General features: G+C 39.1%; 3 protein-coding genes across 4 annotated transcripts; 1 reads left to right on the top strand and 2 right to left on the bottom strand.

The window, feature by feature from the left end:
* Positions 1–500: 500 nt before the first annotated feature.
* On the bottom strand, positions 501–15,450 carry lrif1 (ligand dependent nuclear receptor interacting factor 1). Its single transcript, XM_053503601.1, has 4 exons — positions 15,064–15,450; positions 9,698–11,207; positions 6,903–7,154; positions 501–2,736 (listed from the first exon to the last, which is right to left on the bottom strand). Exons 1-4 carry the CDS (start codon positions 15,069–15,071, stop codon positions 1,906–1,908), a joined length of 2,601 nt encoding a protein of 866 aa, XP_053359576.1. The 5' UTR covers positions 15,072–15,450; the 3' UTR covers positions 501–1,905.
* A 114-nt stretch (positions 15,451–15,564) lies between these two features.
* On the bottom strand, positions 15,565–19,791 carry apex2 (APEX nuclease (apurinic/apyrimidinic endonuclease) 2). 2 transcript variants are annotated; one of them, XM_053503603.1, is made up of 7 exons: positions 19,571–19,612; positions 19,366–19,449; positions 18,743–19,112; positions 17,765–17,954; positions 17,112–17,255; positions 16,938–17,007; positions 15,565–16,731 (listed from the first exon to the last, which is right to left on the bottom strand). In XM_053503603.1, exons 3-7 carry the CDS (start codon positions 18,813–18,815, stop codon positions 15,595–15,597), a joined length of 1,614 nt encoding a protein of 537 aa, XP_053359578.1. In that variant the 5' UTR covers positions 18,816–19,112; positions 19,366–19,449; positions 19,571–19,612; the 3' UTR covers positions 15,565–15,594. The 2 variants fall into 2 exon arrangements, with proteins under 2 accessions (XP_053359578.1, XP_053359577.1); XM_053503602.1 differs by lacking the exon at positions 18,743–19,112 and having other exon boundaries at positions 19,571–19,791.
* A 1,476-nt stretch (positions 19,792–21,267) lies between these two features.
* On the top strand, positions 21,268–24,027 carry rassf11 (Ras association domain family member 11). Its single transcript, XM_053503679.1, has 3 exons — positions 21,268–21,378; positions 21,680–21,783; positions 22,701–24,027. The coding sequence occupies exons 2-3, from the start codon at positions 21,681–21,683 to the stop codon at positions 23,975–23,977; spliced, it is 1,380 nt and encodes a 459-aa protein (XP_053359654.1). The 5' UTR covers positions 21,268–21,378; position 21,680; the 3' UTR covers positions 23,978–24,027.
* The last annotated feature ends 7 nt before the right edge of the window (positions 24,028–24,034 follow it).

Raw genomic sequence — 24,034 nt, 5'->3', positions numbered from 1 at the left:
ACAAGTTTTGGTCCAATCTACACAAGGGACCTCAGAATCTCATTTATAGGGACCCTTATGTTCTTGGTTACCTTTCTGACCAAGACCATTCATCCCTGATGACTCAGTTTGGCTGAGTGGCCAGATGTGGGAAAACTGTTGCTTGTTTTAAATCTCTTTCATTTTAGAATGATGTAGGCTACTGATTAAATAACACAGAATTAGGTGCATCCAATCATGACTGTTGGGTCTGTTGGTTTTCTATTACTCCACTACACCTTCAAGTAAAATATTAACCATGAAGAAATATAATTTCTCCCAAAAACAATTATTGATCTGGTTATTGATGTTGGACTGCTATTATTTTGAACAGAACTGTATATTCAGTTTATCTTCATAAAATTATTGCCTACTTAATTTTTTTAACTTTGGGACTAAGAACTACAAACTAAGTAACAACCACCGACAAGAACATCCCAAGACACGGAACAGTCCAACAGAAGTACAAACACTGAAATTTTTATTTGACATTTTAGGAAGGTGAAATAAAAATAAAAATTAATTCCTTCCTCCTTTATAAGAAATTAAGAATACTTTTTAAATAAGCTATGCTGCGCTCACAAAAACATTTGCAACATTAATTTCATGCAAAATTAATTACAGTGCCCAGAAAAAGTATTTTCCCTCTCCCTGGGTATTGTTCTTTTTTTTGCATATTTGTCACATACAGAAATGATTCAGATCAAACAAATTTTAATATTACACAAATATAACCAGAGTAAACATAAAATGTAGTTTTTAAATGATGATTTTATTTAGAAGGGGTTCCTGTCCCCATGTCAAAAGTAATTGCCCCTCTTGCTAAACCATGTATGAACTGAGATTTACTAACAACTGGCAATAAGTCTTTCACATCGCTGTGGAGGAATTTTGGCCCACTCTATGCAGATTTGTTTTAATTCAGCCACATTGCAGGGTGTTTGAGCATGAACAATTTGTTTAAGGATCTTAAATTTAAATTTGGGCTTTGGCAAATTTTTAGGCCACTACAAAACTTTTTTTAGCCTTGGAACTTTCCCATGGATGCTATTTTTGCACAGTTTCTTTCTTATTGTTAAATCACGAACATCAACCTTAGCTAAGACAAGTGAGGCCTGCAGTTCTTTAGATGTTGTTCTGGGTGTTCTGGGTTGTTCCAGGATGAGTAATTGGTGTGTTTTTGGATTAATTTAGGTAGGCCGGCCACTACTGGGTAGGTTAACCACTGTTCTGTTCTGTTCAGTTTTTCTCCAATTGTGGATATTGGCTCTCGCTGGAGTTCCAAAGCCTTAGAAATGGCTTGGTAACCCCTTCCAGATTGATACATGTCAATAGCTTCGTTTTGGTGTGTTCTTTAATTGAATGACTTTAAATCGAATCTTTACTTTGTCACACAGGTTCTATTTAAGTGATTTCTTGATCCAAAAATCCTGGTAGTAATCAGACTTGGGTGTGGTAAGTGAAATTTAACTCAGCTTTTCAAAAATTAGAGTTAATTTATTATTTAGCATGGGGGGGGGGTCAAGGATAGTTTGTAATTTTCAAATTAGCTTGATGATCTGAATCATTTGAGTGTGACAAAAATGCAAATTAAAAAAAAATAAAAATACAAATACTTTTTCATAGCACATAGTGTGTGTGCACAAGCTTTCAGAAATATGCATATAAAGTTTAAGTCACAAAGCTGTACAGATCTTTTGAAATTTTTAATAATTTAGAACTGTAAAATGAAGCCATGAACTAGTTTATTTTACATTCTCATGTATAACAAAATGTATGAACAAAAACACAATTAATATATAAACATATGTATACTTTCAGAAAAACTTACTGACGCTGAGGTACATCACAAAACTGTTAGTGTGCATAACTGGACTTGTATTGCTCTCACATGCTCCTCCTTAGCTTCTCAAGTGCAGCTTCTTTCTCCTGTAAAAGGTCTTTAAGGCGCTTGATTCTCTCCTGCCGTTTTATCTCTTCTGGGTCCAGCAGTACAGAGGAGTACAGTTCATCAGGTATTTTGTAACTGGTATACTGTAACTGTTCAATTGAGGATGAAATCTTCCTCACATCCTTCAGTGGGTTTGGTATCTCAGTGCCTGTTTCTAACTGGCTGCTTGTAGATTTATCACAAGTCTTATCTTGTGTGTGCTTTGAACTGCTGCTGCAGGTTTCTGTCATTGCTGGTTGACCACCAGGATGACTTGTTGAAATGGTAGCAGTGGACAAAGTACCTTTAACATCCTTACTGACATGCGACTGGCTGCAATGTTTCGTTTTGTCTCGTGACTTTCCTGAAGCGCTGTTCTTGTTTGAAAGCGAATCTGTCAGTCCGTCAGCTGTATTCACATCTCTGTCTGACTCACTAGAAATGCTTTTTGATGAAGTAACACTAGAACAGGGAGTCACCTGTTCTCGTGGTTTAGATGGTGAATTTCCAGCCACTCCTCCTACCTTAGTTCCACAAGGACATGCAGTGCACACTCTCCGACATCCCTTGCTTGAACGAGGTGGGGTTTTCCGTAACCCTGAACAACAAGCTGGACTGTCACTTTGACACTCGGAAGAATGATTTACAGGCTCAGGCAAGGAGGAAGAACAGGGGAGATTGCTGGTTGTGTCTGATACTTTACAAGCATCGCTAATGGATGGGGCTTCTTGTTCTGTACCATTTTTTTCTTCATTCCTCTCCAATCGTTTTCTTTTGCAGGCCGGCACCTAGAAACAGAACAAATGACCAATAAACAAAACTGTTCACACATATACACAAGTACATTCATACTTGTATACGTGTAAATATACATACGTATACATTCATCTATACGATATATAATACACTGCCACACAAGTGTATCCATTTCAGAATGGTCAAATTATTGGCCTGCATCATGCAAATAAAAAACACACGATGAGATGAGAACTTGAAGGATTTTGAGTAAACAGCTGTGTGGGAATAATAAAACCACTTTTTAGTGAGTCTAATTGAGAAAAAAAGGCTTCAGTTTGCTAGGAAGCGTAATGATTTGAGTTTGGAGGATTGGAAAAACGTGTGTTTAGATGATTCTAGATTTACTCTATTCCATAACGATGGGTGCATCAGGGTAAGATGAAGCCGTGCTCCCACTATGCACAGTGCTGGACAAGACCTTGAGGCAGGTGTTGTGATCTGGGGTTGCTTCAATTGGTCAGGTCTAGGCATAGCAATATTATAAGGTCAGATAATGACCAGAATGTACATGTTATCCTATTGATGTAGTTTTTCTTTCCTGAAGGCATGAGTATTATCCAGCACTCATGATGTGAGGTTTGGGAAGCATAAGGAATAATATTCACACAAGAATTGACCAACATATGCACCATTGTAAATTTATTGGTATATACACACCTGATTCCAAAATAGTTGGGACACTGTACAAATTGTGAATAAAAACAGAATGCAATGAAGTGGAAGTTTCAAATTTTTATATTTTATTCAGAATACAACATAGATGACATATCAAATGTTTTAACTGAGAAAATGTATAATTTTAAGGGAAAAATAAGTTGATTAAAATTTGAAATTTCATGGCATCAACACATCTTAAAAAAGTTGGGACAAGGCCATGTTAACCACTGTGTGGAATCCCCTCTTCTTTTTTATAACAGTCTGCAAACGTCTGGGGACTGAGGAGACAAGTTTAAGTTTTGCTCAAGTTTAGGAATAGAAATGTTGTCCCATTCTTGTCCAATACAGGCTTCTAGTTGTTCAACTGTCTTGGGTCTTCTTTGTTGTATTTTCCTCTTTATGATGCGCCAAATGTTTTCTATGGGTGAAAAATCAGGACTTTTTCAGGTCTTTCCTGAAAGAGACGACCTCTGGATGGTAGCATATGTTGTTCTAGAACATGGATATACCTTTCAGCATTGATGGTGCCTTTCCAGACGTGTAAGCTGCCCATACCACACGCACTCATGCAACCCCATACCAGCAACAGAGATTGTTCCAGATTCTCTGAATCTTTGAATGATGATATGCACTGTAGATGATGACAACTTTAAACTCTCTGCAATCTTTTTCTGAGAAACTCCTTTCTGATATTGTGCCAATATCTTTCGCCGCAGCATTGTTGGAATTGATGATCCTCTGCCCATCTTGACTTCTGAGAGACACTCCCAGTCTGAGAAGCTCTTTTTATACCCAATCATGTTGCCAATTGACCTAATAAGTTGCAAATTGGTCCTCCAGCTAATTCTTATATGTACATATAACTTTTCTGGCCTCTTATTGCTACCTGTCCCAACTTGGAATGTGTAGCGCTCATGAAATCCAAAATAAGCCAATATTTTAAAAATACAATGTCTCACTTTTAACATTTGATATGTTATCTATATTCTATTCTGAATAAAATATTGAAGTTTGAAACTTACACTTCATTGCATTCTGTTTTTATTTACTATTTGTAGTGTTCCAACTTTTTTGGAATCGGATTTGTAGCAACACACTATTCACCAATCAGCAATAACATTATGACCACTGATACTTGAGTCACACATTGAATCTCACATTACAGTTGCACCTGGAAGTGAGAGGGAAATATGAAGCAAGTGAACTTTTGGTCCCTGAAGTAGATGTGTTGAAAGCAGAAAAAAATTGGCAAGGCTTTGTGCGTCTATGACAAGAGCCAAATTGTGTTGGCTAGACGACTCAGTCAGAGCAACTCCAAAAACTGCAGCCAAAAGTGGTGCTAGGAAGGAAAACCAGTGAACTGGCGACAGGCTAATGGGCAACCAAGTCTCAGTGATGCACATGGGAAGAGCAAAGGCTGGCCCTTGTAGTCCGATCCGAAAGAAGAGCTACTATAGCTGAAAAAGGTAACGCTGGTTCCTACAAAAAGGTGTCTGAAAACACACAGTGCATTGCATGCCATCATTTGTTGCGTTTGGGGCCACAGTGGGCATGTGAGCATCAAAAACATTGATCATTACACAATGGAAAAAGGTTGCCTGGTCTGATGAATCACATTTTCTTTCATATGGATGGCTGGGTACAGGTGCATCTGTTACTTAGGTAAGAGATAGCACAAGGATACACTATGGGTAGAAGTCAAGCTGGCAAAGGCAGTGTGATGCTCTGGGAAATTTTATGCTAGGAAACCCTGGGTCCTGTCTTTCATGTGGCTCGACATTGTACTCCGACACTGTACAACCTACCTAAACACGGTATTTCCTGATGTAAGTGGCCTCTTTTAGCAGGAAAATGGGCTGTGCTACACTGCAAAAGTGGATCAAGATTGATTTGAGGAACACAACAATGAGTTGGAAGTGTTAACTTGGCCAGCAAATTCTACAGACACCAATTAAGTTGAGCATCTGTGAGATATGTTGACAAAACAAGCTGCATGGAGGTCTGACCTTGCAACTGACTTGGTGCCAGATATAACAGCATTCCTTCAGAGGTCTAATGGAGTCCAGACCTCGATTGGTCAGGGCTGTTTTGCCGGCAGGACTTACATAATATTAGCTGGGTTTTCATAATGTTATGGTTGATTGGTGTATATATTGTGTTGTATGTGTAACTTTTATGTTACTTTTAGCAGCATAAAATGTGTCAACATGTTTGTTAAAATCATCCTAACTAGCCTGTTTAACTTCCACAGTCTTATGAAATTTAATGCCAATTACTTACATTGTACACACATCCTGAGTGATAGAACGACTAAGGTCTATGGTAATTAACATATGTGCACCACAAATTTAATTTATATTAAAAAAAATCTGAACTGTCCCTTTAATCACTATAGCTATTTTTTATTTCCCTCCTTCTCATTGCAAGGAAAAGCATTAGAAGGGCAACAGGCATCTTATTAAGTGTTTTCCATTGTCCGGGGATCTTCATTTATTGGTCCAGAGTGGTTTCACTGATTATCCTTAGGTTGCATTTTAAACTTAATCAATTAAGATGGTTCGCCGACTCGTCACTGCAGTGTTGCAGACAACTTACAGTTCATCCATACGGAGCACAAATCACTTCTTAATGTGACTTATATTCAACTGGACAAATTCTAGAATTAGAGGTTGTAAATGCCAAATGGAAAAGCTCTGAGAACAATTTTAAAGTCACAGAACTGGTTCAATCACATACACCTCAGTTCTAAAACTTCCATTTGTGCATCTGCAATTTTCAGTTCTCGTATTTCTCCGATCAAATGGACCCACTGAGTTTAAGGAATTTAAAGCTATTTGTACTCATCGCTACCTTCTAATAATAGATCCACATTGTCACCAAAATAGGCATGGACTCTGAAGGTGCACCATGACGTTAGCAGCAGAGCCTTAATTTTACTGTAAATTTTGAACTCCATGGATCTGACTGGTTTTGTCCAGAACATACCACAGATGATCGAGCAGAATGAGATATGGGAAATTTGAAAGCTAAGTCAACACCTTGAACATGTCATGTTCAACAAACAATTCCTGAAGGATTTTTGAACTGTGGCAAGGGTCATCATTTGTTAATGGTTAATCATTGTTAAAAGCATTACACAAGTAAAATTGAATTGAATTTCCTTTTTTGTTTTAATTTTATGGCTGATGTCCTCTCTTAATTATGGACTAGAGTCTACTATTGTGCCAAATGAACAGTTGTTTGATGTTAACGGTAACTGAAGCTCCTGAGCCGTGTTTGCATGATTTTATACACTGTGCTACTTACTGCCATGTGAGAAGTGTATTGGATAACTGTATGAACTAGCATGTGTGCGGGTGTTTCTATTAAAGTTTCCAGTAAGTATGTGACAACTTTAACAGGTGCTGAACTCATCTGCAGGTTTCTTCTGAGACACTCCTGATATAGCAGCACTTTGAGAAATGAACAAGCAAAAAAAAAACATCAGAATGAATCTCACCTTTGTCTCAATCAGCCGTTTAATTTTTGTCTCGATCTTTGAATCGCGAATCAATTTGCGGATGCCGTCCAGTGTACGTTTGTTAATTAACCGTTTCTCATTCTGTGGATAACCTTCCTGTGCCTGTGACTCCTTAGACATGTATATCTTTTGTAAGGAAACACTTAAATCCGAGGTAATCCCATAAGTCCTTCTGAGCTCGGAATCACTTTTAGGCTGATGGGTTTGGTCTGGAACTACTTCATTGAAAGACTGTATAAAAAGGAGGGAAAAAAAGAAACAAAAAGAAAGGAAACAAAGAAAGTTAGAATAGCACAGCACATGTACACATACCTTTTACCTGGTGACATTCATCTGCCTTTAAGTATTGTAATAGTATAATAATTTTTTTTCTATAGAACTAAGACAAAAGAAACAAAGCCATTAAGCCTCTACATGTATGGACTTTTGGCTGTTCAGTTTCAGGGGTCGCCACAGCGAATCATCTGACTCCATCTAACTCTATCCTCTGCATTCTCTTCTGTCACACCAACGTCATGTCCTTTCTCACTGCATCCATAAATTTCCTCTTTGCTCTTCCTCTTGGCAGTTCCAACCTTAGCATCCTTTTACCGATATGCTCACAATCTCTCCTCTGAACATGCCAAACCACCTCAATCTAGCCTTCCCGACTTGATCTCCAAAACATTTAACATTTTTGCACATTGCACAATGTACAGCTATGGACACTATACAGGACTAATCATCTCTGCATTTTTGCACACTGCACAGTAATGGACACTTATGGACATTACTCATCGGTACACTTATGCAGTTGCACATACCCCAGACATTTACCGACATTGTACATTTGCACATTCATGCGCCAACCCTTAACCCTCCATCCCACTTTTGCACATTGCAGATTATGGACATTTGCGGACCATGAACAGCTACACACACACACATTTGCACACTTCCTGGACATTTCCATTTATTTCCATTCAAATTCATTTTAATTTTTTTCTACATTGTATAGATAAGTTTTTTATATATATTTTCTACAGCTTCTATAGCTAAACTTATTATTATTTTATTTCACTATTTATTTCTTGCTAATTGTTTTTACATTTTAAGGTCACGGGCGGTCGTTTAAGCATTTCATTGCATATCATACTATGTATAACTGTGTATGTGACAAATAAAATTTTAATTTAAAATTAAATTGTCCATCTGATGGGTTTATTCCCTCTTAAATTGTCACCCCCAAAGAGAACCTTTTACCTCCAGGTCTGCTTCCCGTCTTTTTTTTAGCGCCACTGTCTCTAAGCTGTTGAGCATCGTTGGTCTCACCACTGTCTAGTACATCTTTCTTTTCATTCCCATTGATACTCTAATCACGCAACACACCTGACGCTTTTCTCCACCCGTTCCAACCTGCCTGTACCCGCCTCTTCAGTGCCTTTCCACACTCTCCATTGCTCTAGACCGCTGACCCCAAGTACTTATGTCCGCACCCTTTTTACCTCTGCTTCCCACCATCACACCGTTCCATTTGGGAACCTCTCATTCACACACATGTATTCTATTCTGTTTTGCTGTGGATAACCTTAATTCCTGTACCTTCCAGAGCACACCCCCACCTCTCTAGATTTTCCTCCTCCTGTTCTCTGCTCTTGCTATAAAGCACAATGTCATCTGCAAACATCATGGTCATAAACCAAGAATAAAATAGCATGGAGACTATGTGAACTATAGTTCAAGAATAAGTAATAAATGGGACAATTTTGTACCACCTAATACATTCTATCACTGCTATCCACAAACACTGTACAAATACTTTATGGCTATATAAAGAACTTACTCGTACAATAGAAGACGTTAGAATAGATTAATTTTTCAACTTAGAGAAACATTAGAGTAGTTGCTGTACAGTGGCGGCTGCTCTAAGACAACAAGGGAAGCTCCGCTTCCTCTACTATGTCAGAAAATAAATGCTCATATATGCACTGTCGTATTTATATTTTAATAAAAAAAATTGATAATAATACGGTATTAAACGGTTTTAATAAAAGTGCGCTAGAACGCGTTCAACTTCATGACTAGCTCATTCAAAATAAGGTATTTATTGTAGATTGTTTGACGCAATTTTCTTGTCATACATTTCCGAACAGCACAGCGCGTTAAACCCTCCTGAACGCCAGCTTCACTGGAGCTCTATGGACAAGCAGGGAGGAGCTTTTTTTACTGCAGAAAAGCTGGACGGTAATTGGATAAATGCACCAAAATCGTCACTTCCAGGGAAGCTCAGCTTCTCTATAATACGTATAGCTTTGTAAAGTTAGTTTGTTCATATAATTAAAGTAGCTCGTTAAAGGGAAAACTAGCCAGCTAGCAAGCTGTACATAATGGCAGACGCAGACGGTGCTAATATTGTTGACTTGCTTTTGGCAAAACCATTTAGTAGTCTTCCTTACGAGGAAGATTAAATGGCAGGGCAGACCAATGGCCAAGATTGATCTGGTGCAAAGATCAGGAAAAAATAATAGGTCTTTTCAGCTCTCCTGGTATGACCAGGTGAACTGGTTGACTGGAAGTGCTGTGACAGAAAATGTACTGTTAACCATGCCTTTTGACGAAACCTTCTCAGAGAATGAGAATACAGTTTGGTCAAACGTGGGTTTTGGGGATCTGGGTAACTCTGACAGGGCATACAAAAGGCATAAAAAGTGCAAAGAACATAATGAATTTTATGATGAAGGCCTAATATGAGCCTCCCCTGTTTCAAAAGCTAGCAGCCGCCACTGTTGCTGTACCTTTTCAGTAACGTTGGGTTGTTGACCACAAACTACTTCCAGGTTTTCCGCCAGTGCTTGGTTTCCTCCAAGAGCAGGTGCGTTCTCATGCACGACTTCACATTTACTTGCATCCGACTTAGCTGCACAGGTACTGTTTGGTTTGCTGCATGTCTCCTTGCTTTCTGTGTCTAAATTTGTATCGTCTGTGTCTTTTTCACAACTAATCAGAGATCCTGTCTCTGTGCCTTCTTTGACGATCTCGATTTCTGATGTCTTCGGTGGAATGTATGACACAAATATCACATTAGAGTCTTCTTCATGCTCACTCACTGAATCATTTGGTATAATTATCCTCCCAGATGAAGTGCAAGACGAGCTCTCTTCATCATCATCACACAAATCAATGATATCGCTTGACTTTATGTTGTCTACAGGGCTTTTTGGGTCTTGCATTTGACTTTGGTTCGAAGTAGCTGATGGAGTAATAGGGGCCTGGGCAGATTTTCTGGAGTGCAGCTTGCTTTCTGAATTAGTGATCATGTCCTTGGTGCCGTCAGAATTTTTTTTAGCCACAAAGAAAACTTTACCGTTGCACATTACAAGGGCATTGTTATTCCCTGGAGAAACTGTTTCTTTGCTGATGTTAGTAGACTCTGGTTCTTTTGCGACCTGGTTTGGAATCCTTGATGATTCCATGTGCTTGACTGCAGTTAAGATGTCTGAGGACATGGTGGGTGAGGTCACAGGTATGAGGTATGGAGCACTGCTTCCTGCCCTCTCTTCAACAACCCACTTCATTGGAGCGGTGCCCCCTTGACTGCCTCTGGGAGATTCCTCCGGGCTTTTCACGACACTTGCAGTAGACGTGTGACCCAAAGTCTTAGGAACCTCACTCGGCTTTGCGAGACATGTCACTTGTTTGTCTAATTTCAGAGAGCTGACCGGAGACACGTACAGAACCATTGGTAATCCCTTCAAGGGGGTAGTGTCATTTGTGGAGTGACATATTCTGTTCTTGATAGACGATGGGAGTGCAGATGCAGGGAGGGTTCGAACCGTGGCATTCGATGGGATCTGAAGATAATGTCCACTAGGAAGTGCTGATGGTTTCACAGTGCTCGGCAGCTGCGGGCTGTTTGTAACGATTACAGCCTTGTTATTAGTCTGAATGGGTGATTGCAATACAGTTGGTGTGATGTTCTGGGTGATCAGCGGGACGTGTACTTGGTTGGCAGGGGACTGTGCTAAGACATTAGATCCCCTGTGCTGACTTTTTACCGAATTAAATACAGTATTCACTTCTAGTGGGGTTTTTAAGATGAAACGTCCATCTGCTGTTGGCTGAAGCATTGGGATTCGGTTCTGGGGTGAAGGAACGGGAGACATGTGAGCAGGTTGACAGACATTTCTGGAAGGAACCTGCATTTGAACAAAGCGGCCGTTCACTTTCTTAACCGGAATCAACTTCATCACATTTTTCCCATCAGGTCCCACTGCAGGCATTGCCTGGTAGTAAACTCCTGTTCCGCTGTGCAGAAGAAAAAAAATTTAAAAAGGTGATTACCAAATGCAAAGAATGCTTTTGAAACTACAGACATTAAATGCATCTGTTGGCGTTACTGTAATGTTTCTCTGTCGGACGGTGGCACCAAGTGGTAATTTTTACTGGCAAAATGCCTACAAGCTAATGACACTCAAAATATATTAAATGTAATGACATGTAATTAAGAACAAATAATGTTCATGTCTGACTAGTAATTAAACATGTGAAAATAAATACAGCAAAAATATATAAATACTATAGAGCGAGAGAGATTTTACTATATTCCACTACCACCCAAAAGTTTGGGATCACCTGCAAATTTTTTTGTTTTCCCAAGAAAAAAAAAAGCATTTTCATGCAATTCACAAACAATTAAAAAACTATCTACATTTTTGCTTAGAGGCATATTGTTAGCAATTGTCAGTCCTCTGCATTAATCTCCTGGTATGTCTGTTAAATCAAATTAATATTTTTTTCACGGCTAATTGATTATGAAAAAACACTTTTCAATAGTGTTACACAGCTGAGAACCGTTGTACTAATGGAGCAAACAAGGGATTATTACATTAGTTTAGTATCTGAACAGCAGCACTTGTTTGTTTGTTTACAGGTTCAAAATGACTTTTCAATAGAGACCCATCAGACTATTGTTCCCTTTAGAAAGGAAGTCTACTCAATGTGAGAAACTGCAAGGAAACTTAAAATTTCTTATCATGCTGTTAACTACTCCCATCGGAGAGCAGCACAAACTGGCTCTAACAAGGACAGAAGAAGGAGTGGGAGGCCCTGATGCACAACTGTGCAAGGAGACAAATATGTGAGAGTGAATAGTTTAAGACAAAGACATCCTCAACTGGCAGCTGCACTAAATAGTACCCATCAAACACCAGTGTCAGGATCAACAGTGAAGAGAAGACTTTAGGATGCTGGACTTCATGGCAGAATTGAAGAAAAAGAAAAAGACGTATCTCAGACTGGTCAATAAAGGCACAAAACTGAGATAAGCCAAAGAGCACAGACATTGGACACTGAAAGACTGGAAGATGGTGTGGACAGATGAGTCCGCAGTCAAATCCTGACTGATAGCAACCCATTCTTTCTTGGTGCTCCATTGTGCTGGAAAATGCATTGTTTTTCACCAAACTGTTGTTGGATTGTTAGAAGAAGTTGCTGTTGGAGGGTGTTTTGGTACCATTCTTTATTCATGGCTGTGTTTTTGGGCAAAATTGTGAGTGAGCCCACTCCCTTGGATAAGAAGCAACCCCACACATGAATGGTCTCAGGATGCTTTACTGCTGGCATGACACAGGGCTGATGGTAGAGCTCACCTTTTCTTTTCCGGACAAGCCTTTTTCCAGGTGCCCCAAACAATCGGAAATAGGCTTCATCAGAGCAGTGGTAGGTCAAGGGTAGCTCAGTGGTTAAGGCATTGGACTACGGTTCGGAAGATCCCAGGTTCAAACCCTACAACCACCAAGTTGCCAATGTTGGGCCCTTGAGCAAGGTCCTTAACCCTCAACTGCTCAGATGTTTAATGAGATAAAAATGTAAGTCGCTCTGGATAAGAGCGTCTGCCAAATGCCTAAATGTAAATATGACTTTGCCCCAGTCCTCAGCAGTCCATTCACCATACTTTCTGCAGAAGATCGATCTGTCCCTGATGTTTTTTTTGGAAAAAAGGGGCTTCTTTGCTGCCCTTCTTGACACCAGGCCATCTTCCAAAAGTCTTCGCCTCACTGTGCGTGCAGATGCGCTCACACCTGCCTGCTGCCATTCCTGAGCAAGCTCTACACTGGTGGCACTCCGATCCCGCAGCTGAATCCTCTTTAGGAGACGATCCTGGCGCTTACTGGACTTTATTGGACGTCCTGAAGCCTTCTTAACAAGAACTGAACCTCTTTGCTTGAAGTTCTTGATGATCCTATAAATCGTTGATTTAGGTGCAATCTTAGTAGCCACAATATCCTTGCCTGTGAAGCGATTTTTATGCAACGCAATGATGGCTGCACGCGTTTCTTTGCAGGTCACCATGGTTAACGAAGGAAGAACAATGATTTCAAGCATCACCCTCTTTTTAATATGTCAAGTCTGCCATTCTAACCCAATCAGCCTGACATAATGATCTCCAGCCTTGTGCTCGTCAACATTCTCACCTGAGTTAACAAGACGATTACTGAAATGATCTTAGCAGGTCCATTAATGACAGCAATGAAATGCAGTGGAAAGGTTTTTTTTGGAATTAAGTTAATTTTCATGGCAAAGAAGGACTATGCAATTCATCTGATCACTCTTCATAACATTCTGGAGTATATGCAAATTGCTATTATAAAAACTTGTGCAGCAACTTTTCCAATTTCCAATATTTATATAATTCCCAAAACTTTTGGCCACAACTGTATATATATATACACACACACACACACAAAGTTAAACCTTGGATTGTGAGAAAAAGTTATTGCTTCATAAAGCAAAAATATTTAATAAAAAATATAAAGCAAAATAAAACAAATTAACCTGCACTTTACCTTTGAAAAGTATCTTGACAGAGCAGTGTTTCCGTTAGTGTCTGTGGCATATTATTTCATGATCTCCAGGAAGCGATCAAGCAGATACAGATTAAGCGTATGACACCAGAGTAAATTTTTACTACCTAGCATTTTTTCTACTTAAGGGTTATGCACATGAACAGACCAACAATCAATCAATCAATCAACATTTATTTGTATAACACCTTACAGCAACCCAAGTTGAACCAAGGTGCTTTAAGGCATTCAAACAAAATGACACATAATTTCTTTTTTTTTTTTTAAGTTTTTTTTTTTTTTCTAGAAAAGACTGCAGCTGGTTAGCAAAAAAAATTTTATACAACCTTAGATTAAAAAAATAATAAATGAGACACTGGTGTAAAATTAGACAATACTGCAGGATCAAGATTGGCTTCCTTTAGAAGAGGCCTGACCACAGTGTGTTTGAAGACATCTGGGACAGACCCTAAGCTGAGGCAACTGTTAATAAACGAAAGGAGACATGGGCCCACTATGTTAAAAACCTGTTTTTAGCACCCTAGATGGAATAATGTCCTGAGGACCCTAACAGAGGCTATCTTATCTTCCAACAAGCTTGGAAATGTTTATTTCATTTTTGTTGATTAAGTATTGGGAGTATTATTTGATGGGGGAAGGTGTCCATTAGAATATGCTACCTATATTTTCCAATAAATGTGTTATAATAAAGTACCAAAACATTTCACTTCCTGTTATAGAAAACTTGCCCTTCTTTCGACAGGGATATTGATTCACTCTATAGTAGTCAAAATCAGATCCAGCATGTTTTAAAGAATAAATAACTTAAAAAAAAGACTAATTATTGCCTATCATATAGCAATTTATTTGCATAAAACATCTAATTATTCTTATGTTGACCGTCATTGTTTTACAAATCTAACAAAACAATATTAATTTTTTTTTTTTACTTGTGATGACGTAAACTTGCTAGCTATGGCAGCGTACGGTTAGTTTAATTCGGTGTCTCTAGCTAGAAAACTGTACCCCAGATTAGCTAACTTCCAGTCAGAAAAAAATAAGCAAATTACCGCCATTATGGATTGTTGTTCTTTTTTTTTTTGTTAACTAATGACAACTATGCTGCAACCTGCATCATTTTTAAGTCACTGTGACATTTTAAACGACGCGGTATGGATTAAGATGCGAGTAAATAAAGCTAACGGTTGCTACAGCACTAGCTAACATCAGGTCAGCTGAAACAAGCGCCATTTCATCTACGGAACATCGTCATAAAAACATACTTAGAATTGTCGTACCGAAGCAGGAATTAGCCTTACCTCTGCATTCTGGATACAAGTAGACATCCCACTTGGGGGACAAACAAAAAAGGATGAACGACTTTAAATATGAACACGTTTCTTAAGATTAGGTTTATGGTCCGTGAGAAAGTAGCATAAGGCTAAGGAAGTTTCAGAGGAAACGGCCGGAAGTGCGTGTCTGTTTTTTTTAAAACTCATCCAAATGTAAACATGAACTTGTAAAACAAGAAACAGGGAATTGCTTCTGGCCAAACAACTGAAGAAAATGTTATAGTTAGGTCGTCATGATTTACATTACACTATTGCACGGTTACTCTGTATTATAGAGATTTATGAGTTAGTGGATAATTATTATTTACTCACTACTACTAACAATAATAATAATAATAATAATACCAAATAACGTAAAAGTGAGCATGTTTGTGTCGTCAGACTGTAAGAAAAAAACAAAAAATTTTAAAAAATCATTTATTTATAAAATAAAAATAAAAAAGGAAGCTCACAACCATAAAAACAGACTTTTTTTTTTACAAAGAGCTGAGAAGACTTTTACTTGCGTTTGTCCACCCAGGCAAAGAAATTACACCTGGCCTGAGGGTTAGACGTGTGACCCTGAGGACGGGCGCACACGAAAAACTGCCGGCCCAAATTTGTCCCAGGTTTTTTCACAGTCCGCAGGACACACGGCTCGTTGTGCGAGTTACACATTGGGGGTTGGGGTGGTCCATGCAAAACTGATTTCCAAAAGTCTGGACGAGATCCTTTCTTGGTCTCCTGGATGGACGTGTCGTTGCTTTGGATCTGAATCTGACCACACTCATCATCTTCCTTTGCCATTTTGACCCCAAACAAACATATTTCACTCCTTTCTTTCACCTCAGCTTGGCATTCTGTAAGCATGCTGTGGGTTGCACTGCTGCTGTTGACATCATCTGCATCTTTTTGGATCTTAGACATGACAGTGTCACTATTCAAGCCTGTGTTCTCAGCTGAGCCTAGGTTCTGACTTGAAGATACTTGGGTCGGTTTAGGTTTAAAGAAGGTCAGGAGACTGCCCTGAGGTTTAGTTGCCTTTTTAGCATGTTTGATTTTTTTTCCTTTAAATTCAGATGACTCTGTTGATCGATCTGAAGGTCTCTTGCTCCCAGAAGCTCCACCTCCTGGTAGAGGGCTGAGGTTCTCACAAATCTCCCCAGCCTCTTGAGATCCAGGTAAAAGGTTTTCAATGTCTCTGCTAACTGTGTGCTGGTCAGAAACCTTAACCAGAAAGCGGAAAAGTTTCTGCTGCTTTCCCATGAACTCGGGCATAAAACAAGTGCACAGAGGTGGACACCTGGGACTGGGCACCATAACACAGCTTAGCTTAGCCCATATGGGACAATGATCAGAACCTTCCACTTCTGGCATGATATCTGCATTGAGCAAGTTTTTCTCAACGAGCAAACGATTGGCAAAGATATAGTCGATGCGGGTGCCATAGTTGGTTTGCCTAGCACCCGTACGTGTAGACCAACATGTGAAGGCATTGATACGTGAAGGATGGAAATGGCGAAAGGTGTCAATAAAATTGCCACTGCACAGACAAGTGTGGGAGGACTCAGAACCTTCATCACCATTCCCCTTTTCTGCTGGCCCAAAAAGAAAGCTGTCCAACCACTTTCTCCCTGGATTCTCCTCAAAGTTCTCCTGTGTGACATGAACATAAAAGTAAGAGATGAGTTTGGAGTTTCAGTGTCACAGTCTGAATTATTCAATACCGTTTAGAGGCCATCAACAATAAGGGATGATCATTATGATTAGACCAACAACCAAGAGCTTATATTTACGAAATTTTAAAGACTATGAATTAATGCATGCTTGATTTGTGTGGTGCAGTGTTCTTAAACACATACCACATCATCTGGGTCACAATGGTCTATAGGCTGGTGAGAGGTATTGATATCACCCAAAACGATCACATGACTAGACAGAATAGAGATTAAAATGTCAAATTAAATTGTTTTATGTTAATGGTGCAATTCTAGCAAAAGCAAAAATATCATTGCTCTAGATCAATTCTTGCTTACCTTTGAGGACCCAAAATGGCTTCAGCCCTGCTCTGTAGGAGTTTGTAAAACTGCAGTTTAAACTGCTTTCTCTCTGGCTTTTCTGGATCTGCACGTGGGCAATACACATTAATGACAGTCAATGTCTCCAATCCTTCTGCTTCCCTGTGGAATATAATCACCATACAAAACAAGTTTTTAAACCTGTCTCAGTCTTGTATATCAGTATGATCAGAGTAAATTATTCTATGTGAACAAATTTTCAATGGTAAAACATAAACAGGGAACAAATACTAAACAGGCCCAAAGCTCATTGGGATTTTAAAATGCCCTTATCAATTTCACCTGCACATCTTAGATTAGTACTGTATATACTTAAAGCCATTGGTCTTTCAGAACAGCAGAGTTGTTGTAGAGAATCTTTACCAAACTTGGCTTTCACAGATGTACATTACATAGCAAAAAACAAACCATATGCCCAAAAATCATGCAAATACTTGACAATATCCACAACCATGTTTAAAATCTTGTTAAAAACTCCACACGGGTGTGATTGGTTAGGTGTCCAAATACGTTTGGCTATATGGTATACATAGCTGAGGAAATCCCACAAAAGTAATGGAACAAAAGCAAGAAGATGAATAAGCCCAAGTTAAAAAACAGCAGAGGTTTACACTGAATGTTTAAACTTGTGTTGGGTGATTACAGCTCTTCCTTCATTATCAAGTGACTGGATCTCGTCTATGGAGAAGTCCCCCTGATCACCATAGCAACCAACAGCTTCTCCATGGTTGACAAGGCGACCTGTCAGTCCTTCTTCTGCAGCGAATGGAGTGGCAGAGTCCTTACAAAACGTTGCAACTCCTGTTTAGATAAAGTATGGTGAAAACAATGACAATCAAACATTTAATTCCTCATTATATAAAAATACAGAAGGTCAAAGGATAAAATACTGAGTTATGAGACTTCCAAGAAAACATGTTTTTTGCCCAGTGAAAATGCTACTTCTAAAAATGAAATAACGAATGTATTTCTATGCTTCCTAAAAAAAAGGTTTTGTGAAAGTTTGAAGAAATTCCCATGAATGGTTTAAGTGATGCGAGTAGAGGAAGTGTGATGACATCAGATGACTGATTACAGACAATGATCCATGTGTCCCATATACTCTGTAATCAAGCGACAAAATGAAATAGCTAGTGCACAGCTACAGCATTAAACATCGACTTTATACACCAGTTGTTCAAAACACTACATTTATTAGTTATACATGAGCTGTAGAATTCTGCAACCATACACTCCCCTTATAGAGAGTAAGTTAAGCGAGGTAACAGCTTTAAAGCAAAACTTCTTCCTCTTCACATTCAGTTAACCTCAACAAAAGGTAAGACACCCCTAGAGGCGTTATATGGTATTACCACATAACTAAACCTCTAACTATTACAGTATATTAATTCATTTATCTTCAATACTGCTTATCTGGGTTGTAGGGCCCTGGAGCACAAGGGAACCTTTATGCAGAAGACGGGGTACACCTTGGACAGGGTGCCAATTCATCGCAGGGCACATACACACAAGCAGTATATAAAATAAATACAAGTTTAAAAAGCTGTTCAACAACTAAGCTCTTCAAAAAAGGTACGGTGCAAACTTGCCTAAATTCTCATGAGTTTTTTGGGGGGACTTGCAAATAGCAGATTTGAAAATGAAATAGCTAGTAGGCGGCATGATTGGTTAGTAGTTAGCACCGTCGCCTTGCACCTCCAGGGTTCACGGTTTGATTCCTGTCGCCGGTCTGCGGGCATAAAGTTTGCATGTTATTTCTGTGCTTGGGGGGTTTCCTCTGGGTACTTCGGTTTCCTCCCACACTCGGAAAGACAGGCAGATCCCCAAACTGCCCATAGTGCATGAATGTGTGCGAGTCTGTTCTGTGATGGATTGCCACCTGTCCGGGGCGTATCTCGCCTTATGTCCAAAGTCTCCTGGGATAGGATCCAGACTCTGTTCAACCCTGTACTGGATAAGCTGTATAGAAGATGAATAAATGAATGAAATAGCTAGTGCATATATATATATGATTTCTAATAAAGGTTCTGTAAAGATATAGTCAATTTTCCCCCCAAAAAAAGTTTAAGAGGGGTAGCAGATAGTACACAAGTGTGACTACGACGAGGGACTGATTGTGATCTCGCAAAAATTGGTATAGATATATTTTTTCCTATGTTCCTGAGTTACTCCAGCCAGGCCGCTGCGCATGAGCTCGTTGTAATAAGCGTACCTGAGTAGCCAGTGCGTCCTCGGCTAAAGCTAAAATAAGAGTTGTATCCCTCCACAATTGCAGTCCTCTCGTCAAGCAGGTCGCCTAACAGCACGGAAAATAATTTTATTATAGAATGTGGAAACTAGCCGTTTAACATATCAGTAAAAACACACTAGTGAAGCTCCATAACTGATTAAAATACATCGTTTCCGCTTTTACTCACGCGTCACTTTGGTTTCCTGCACACATATTATATCAGCGTCAAACGAATCGAGTGTAGATTTGATTTCGTTTTTAAAGGTCCTTATGCCATTTATGTTCCAAGTGACAATCTTCATGTTTTGCCCTGTAGACAAACATCGAATACACACACTTCCAACAGCGTGCAGCTCTGTGCACGAGAAGTCAAACACATCAGCTCTCGCGAGATCTTAAAAGCGCGCCATACTACTGGCACGAGGGAAAGATGTAAATACAAACGACAGAGGCGCTGTATTACTGTTTCTCTGGTCTCCTCTAGTCAATGAACCATAGTTTTATTAAATAACGTGAATCTGTGTAATAAAACAGCCGGCTTTGTCTAAAAATTAAATTCCCTCCAGATTGCGCATTTATTATTTACACTGAACTGATCTGGCGTTCCTCTCGCGAGACCACTGGGAGGCGCTGTGTAGTATATAACTATATATCGTCCTACATACTGTAGTGGTGGGAAATTTGAATCATTTTAGTGAATCGAATCTTTGAATATTTTTGATTCATTTATTTCATTTTGTTCTTTTGATTAGAAATAAAATAAAATATTACATTTTCAGACCCCCAACACGTCTACATACACAAATGTTGGCTCTAGTTCTAGTAATAAAAATATTACAATGCAGTTAAAGACATTATAATGAACAGAATGAGCAGCTGACCTCTCATATCTTCCAGTCCGAGTCGTTCGTTCTTTTGAAACTATTACACCGTATAGCGTCTATGGGAGTCACGTGACAAAAGAACGAACGATACGGACCAAAAGAATCAAAGGTAGCTATTAATTTCTGTTTCCTTTACATAACCTACAGAGGTTTTGCGATGCTTTGCGCATGCGCGCACAGTAGAAAATGAACGAGTCACGTTAAAATCTTCTGAGTCACGTTAAAGACTTGTTCAAAAAGAAGCAATCATTCAATGATGGAGGTTCTATGGCTAAATTCACCAGCCTGGTGGCCAATCTTTACTGATTGCACATTGGCCAGTGTTTTAGTGTTAGACTCTGAATATCATCAAAAAATTAAGTTATTTCAGTTATATTATTCAGTTATGATTAATTTCATTAAAAAAGTGTTTGGACTGTGGAAACCTAAGCATCTGGAGGAAATCCACAAAGCACAGGGAGGACATGCAAACCCAAACAAGGCAGGAATCGTCCCCTCATCCCTGGAGGTTTAAGGCCACAATGCTATCCACTAATCCATCATGCATCCCACAATAACCTGGAAACAAACTCACTGCTTATAGTTAATGAACAAGGAAATGTTATTGAGTGACCAGTGTTGCCAATTCTTATCAGAACCAAGTAAAGCCATGCCTAAAAAGTGTTGCTGATGTAAAGGGTAATGTAATTGGGTCCTTTAATACCAACTGAGCATTAGTTTCTGCTGATGAAAAATGCATTGCCTTTCTGCTGCTGGCTATGAGCATCCCTTTAATAATAATAATAATAATAATAATAATAATAATAATATTTTTACTAGTATTTATGCAAACTATCTTTACTTATGTATATTATAAAGAAATAAAGAAAAAAAAAAGTAAGAAAAAAAACAACTATTTTAAACCAGCTGCTCTTATCATTATGATCTGAGTGTTTACTGGCAGGAAGGGTTTGGACTTTTGAGTGCAGTGGTGGGGAACTAGCACTCCATGTTGGTTTGTACTGATGTACACATTTTTCATCATTGCTGCTACAACCATCTCCTTACGCGAAGAGTTTTTATGAAGGACCAGAGGATTATACGCTCCTGGTGATCAGTACTAAAAAGACAGGTACATGTTTTTATTCATCTTATCCTGTAATGATTTTTTAGTGCACAGTATTAAGTCTTTATAAAATCCTGCAGTTACTTTAAAAACAATCATGTAATTAATGTACATGGAGATTCTTTCACACAAGTCTTGCTCACAGTCTGATTATTTTAAGAGAATTCAGACTTGCATCTCTTTTTAAACCTATGCAGTAGACACAAATTTCATTACAGGTGCTCCATTCTCTAAGAAATATTGGTAGTATGTACTGAGAGTAGTTAATTTATATCAGTTAATATAACTGATGTTTTGTCATCCTCAGAATGGAGATTAAAGTGTCTGTTGATGGAGTCCAACGAATCGTTTGTGGTGTTACTGATACAACAACGTGTCAAGAGATCGTCATTGCTTTAGCCCAAGCCCTGGGTAAGTTAATTAGCTGCACTACTAAAGACAACCAAACATTTGCAAACTGGTGTGCCTTAATATTGTCCAAGATATCTTGTGAATGTCACAATTACCTATACAGAATGTTAAAAGTTAATATGGATAGTTGAGGCACAAACAAGGCCAGATTTATTGAAAGGATCATGAAGTACCAGATTTACAGAGACCAATACAGTAACATTTAAACACTACATAGATATATTTATTCTGATATTAAACTTAGAGGAAGATGAGAAAACATAGGAAAATCAGTGTTACTGTCTTACTCCAAATCGGACATCGGCCAGATAATCTTTTGGCACTATTCATCTTATCTTTTTAACGTGAATAATTGATCATTTTTTTTAATATACTGTAGTGTCCAGATATAGCATAGTGGTTGGCACTGTGGCCTCGCACCGCAGGGCTGCTGGGTGGGTTTTGTTCAAACATTCCAGTTATCTCCCATAGTCCATAGGAATGCAGATTAAATTAATTGCCATTTCCAAATTCCCCATAGAGCAAGTGTGTCTGTGTGACCCTGCACAGAACCTAGAGAATGAGTGTCAAAATACCTCATTTACACATATACTGTAAATACATATTCTTCTACATAGAAGTTCAAATTCAAAATACATTGTACGTGTAAACCAAGTGTGTACATACACTACAGGCATTTCCCTCCTGATGGTTGTATCCTCCTACCCATAAAGGATGAGGGCTCTGACTGGTTTACTGGCTAATAATTAAAAAATCTTCAAAACTTGAAAAATTAGAAGAATGCTTAACCGTGAATTACAAGAATCCAATGCTTGAAGAATTTAATTTCTATTCAGTGTCAACTTTGTCACTTAGTGCTTCTTAGGCAACATGCTCCCATAATTCTCATTACTGCAACACTTGTGCTTCATCCGCAGGTCGCACAGGTCGCTACACTTTGAGAGAAAATTTCAAAGGCTATGGGCGCAACGTGACCCCTGATGAGCATCTCTTGGAGTCCCTGGAGAAGTATGGCCAACAAGCCAGGGAGGTCCAGCTCACCCTGCACTATCTAGGGCCCTCTCTTGTGGACTGGCCAAACAAGCCACGTGTCCAGTTGAGACGAGTAGAGGGAGGAGGAAAATTGCGCAGGAGTAGTGCTGGAGCCATCTTCCACCGGCAGAGCCTTCCTCCACTCTTCCATCTCCACCCCAAAAGTCCCCTTGAAGAACTAAAGAGGCCCAAGAGGAAGTCATTAACGCTGATGGAGGAGGCATGGGGTTGGCTGGAGAATTTGGGTAAGGGAAGGAAGCAACAATTAACACGAGATAAGAGGGAAAATGAGAATGATGGAGAAAAACAACTGGATAACATGGGAGCAAAGGCAGATAAACCAATGCTGGTCTCTAGGGTATTACAATTAAGAGAAAAAAATAGAACCGCAAACAAGAAATGGAGGCATGGAGTAAAGGATGAAACAGACCTAGGTGAAAGTACAACAGTCCATGAAGGGCCAAGAAACGAAGTATCTGCTACTAAAAACCAGGTTTCCGAAAACGAGGGAGCTTTTGACACAATGGAGAACCTGAAAAAGTTAATCTTTGGACAACAGGCTAGTCTGAGAGCACTTAAACTCAAAATAGACAGCACAGACGAGCAGATTTTCAAACTCGAAACACGGCAAGCAGAATTAATGACTGATGATGAAGAACAGCTTGAGTTTTGGCTCAATGAGCTAAAAGCTGAAGAGGGTTATGAGAAAGACTTGCAGAGACAGTTCTTAGATTTAAAGGAGAAAGCCACAGAGTGCAAAAATAAATTAGAAGAGTATAAAATAAAGCTTCAGAGAATGAGCCTTGCAAACATGAGGCATTCTGAGCATCAACAAACAAAGCCTGACGGTGGTGATAATGATCTCTCCGTTAGAATGGTGATGGACCGTACTTCAGGATGTCTGGAATCTGAAGAGAAAACAGCCACTGATATCGCAGAGGGAGTCAGTAAGGAGAAGACTGTGATCACTAAAGTGGAATCAAAACTCCCTTACATCCTAGTTACTGCAAATGAGATAACGGATGCCCAGCTAAGTAGTCCCTCTGAGCTCAGAGAATGGTGGAGTCGATGGACCGAAGCACAGAAAACCACTTCCAGGTCTACATCAAAAGTTGTGCACCGCTCTGAAATAATAATCCACCTTCGAAGTACAAGGGTTTAGATGAGACATCAAGATTTCTATAAAATTTTTCACAGAATTAAAAAAAAAAAAAAAAAA

This window comes from Clarias gariepinus, chromosome 9 (genome assembly GCF_024256425.1).
Source record: "Clarias gariepinus isolate MV-2021 ecotype Netherlands chromosome 9, CGAR_prim_01v2, whole genome shotgun sequence".
In the NCBI taxonomy this organism is placed as follows: domain Eukaryota; kingdom Metazoa; phylum Chordata; class Actinopteri; order Siluriformes; family Clariidae; genus Clarias; species Clarias gariepinus.
Note: the sequence above shows the minus strand (reverse complement) of the source record. Positions and strands in the feature narration are given on the sequence as shown.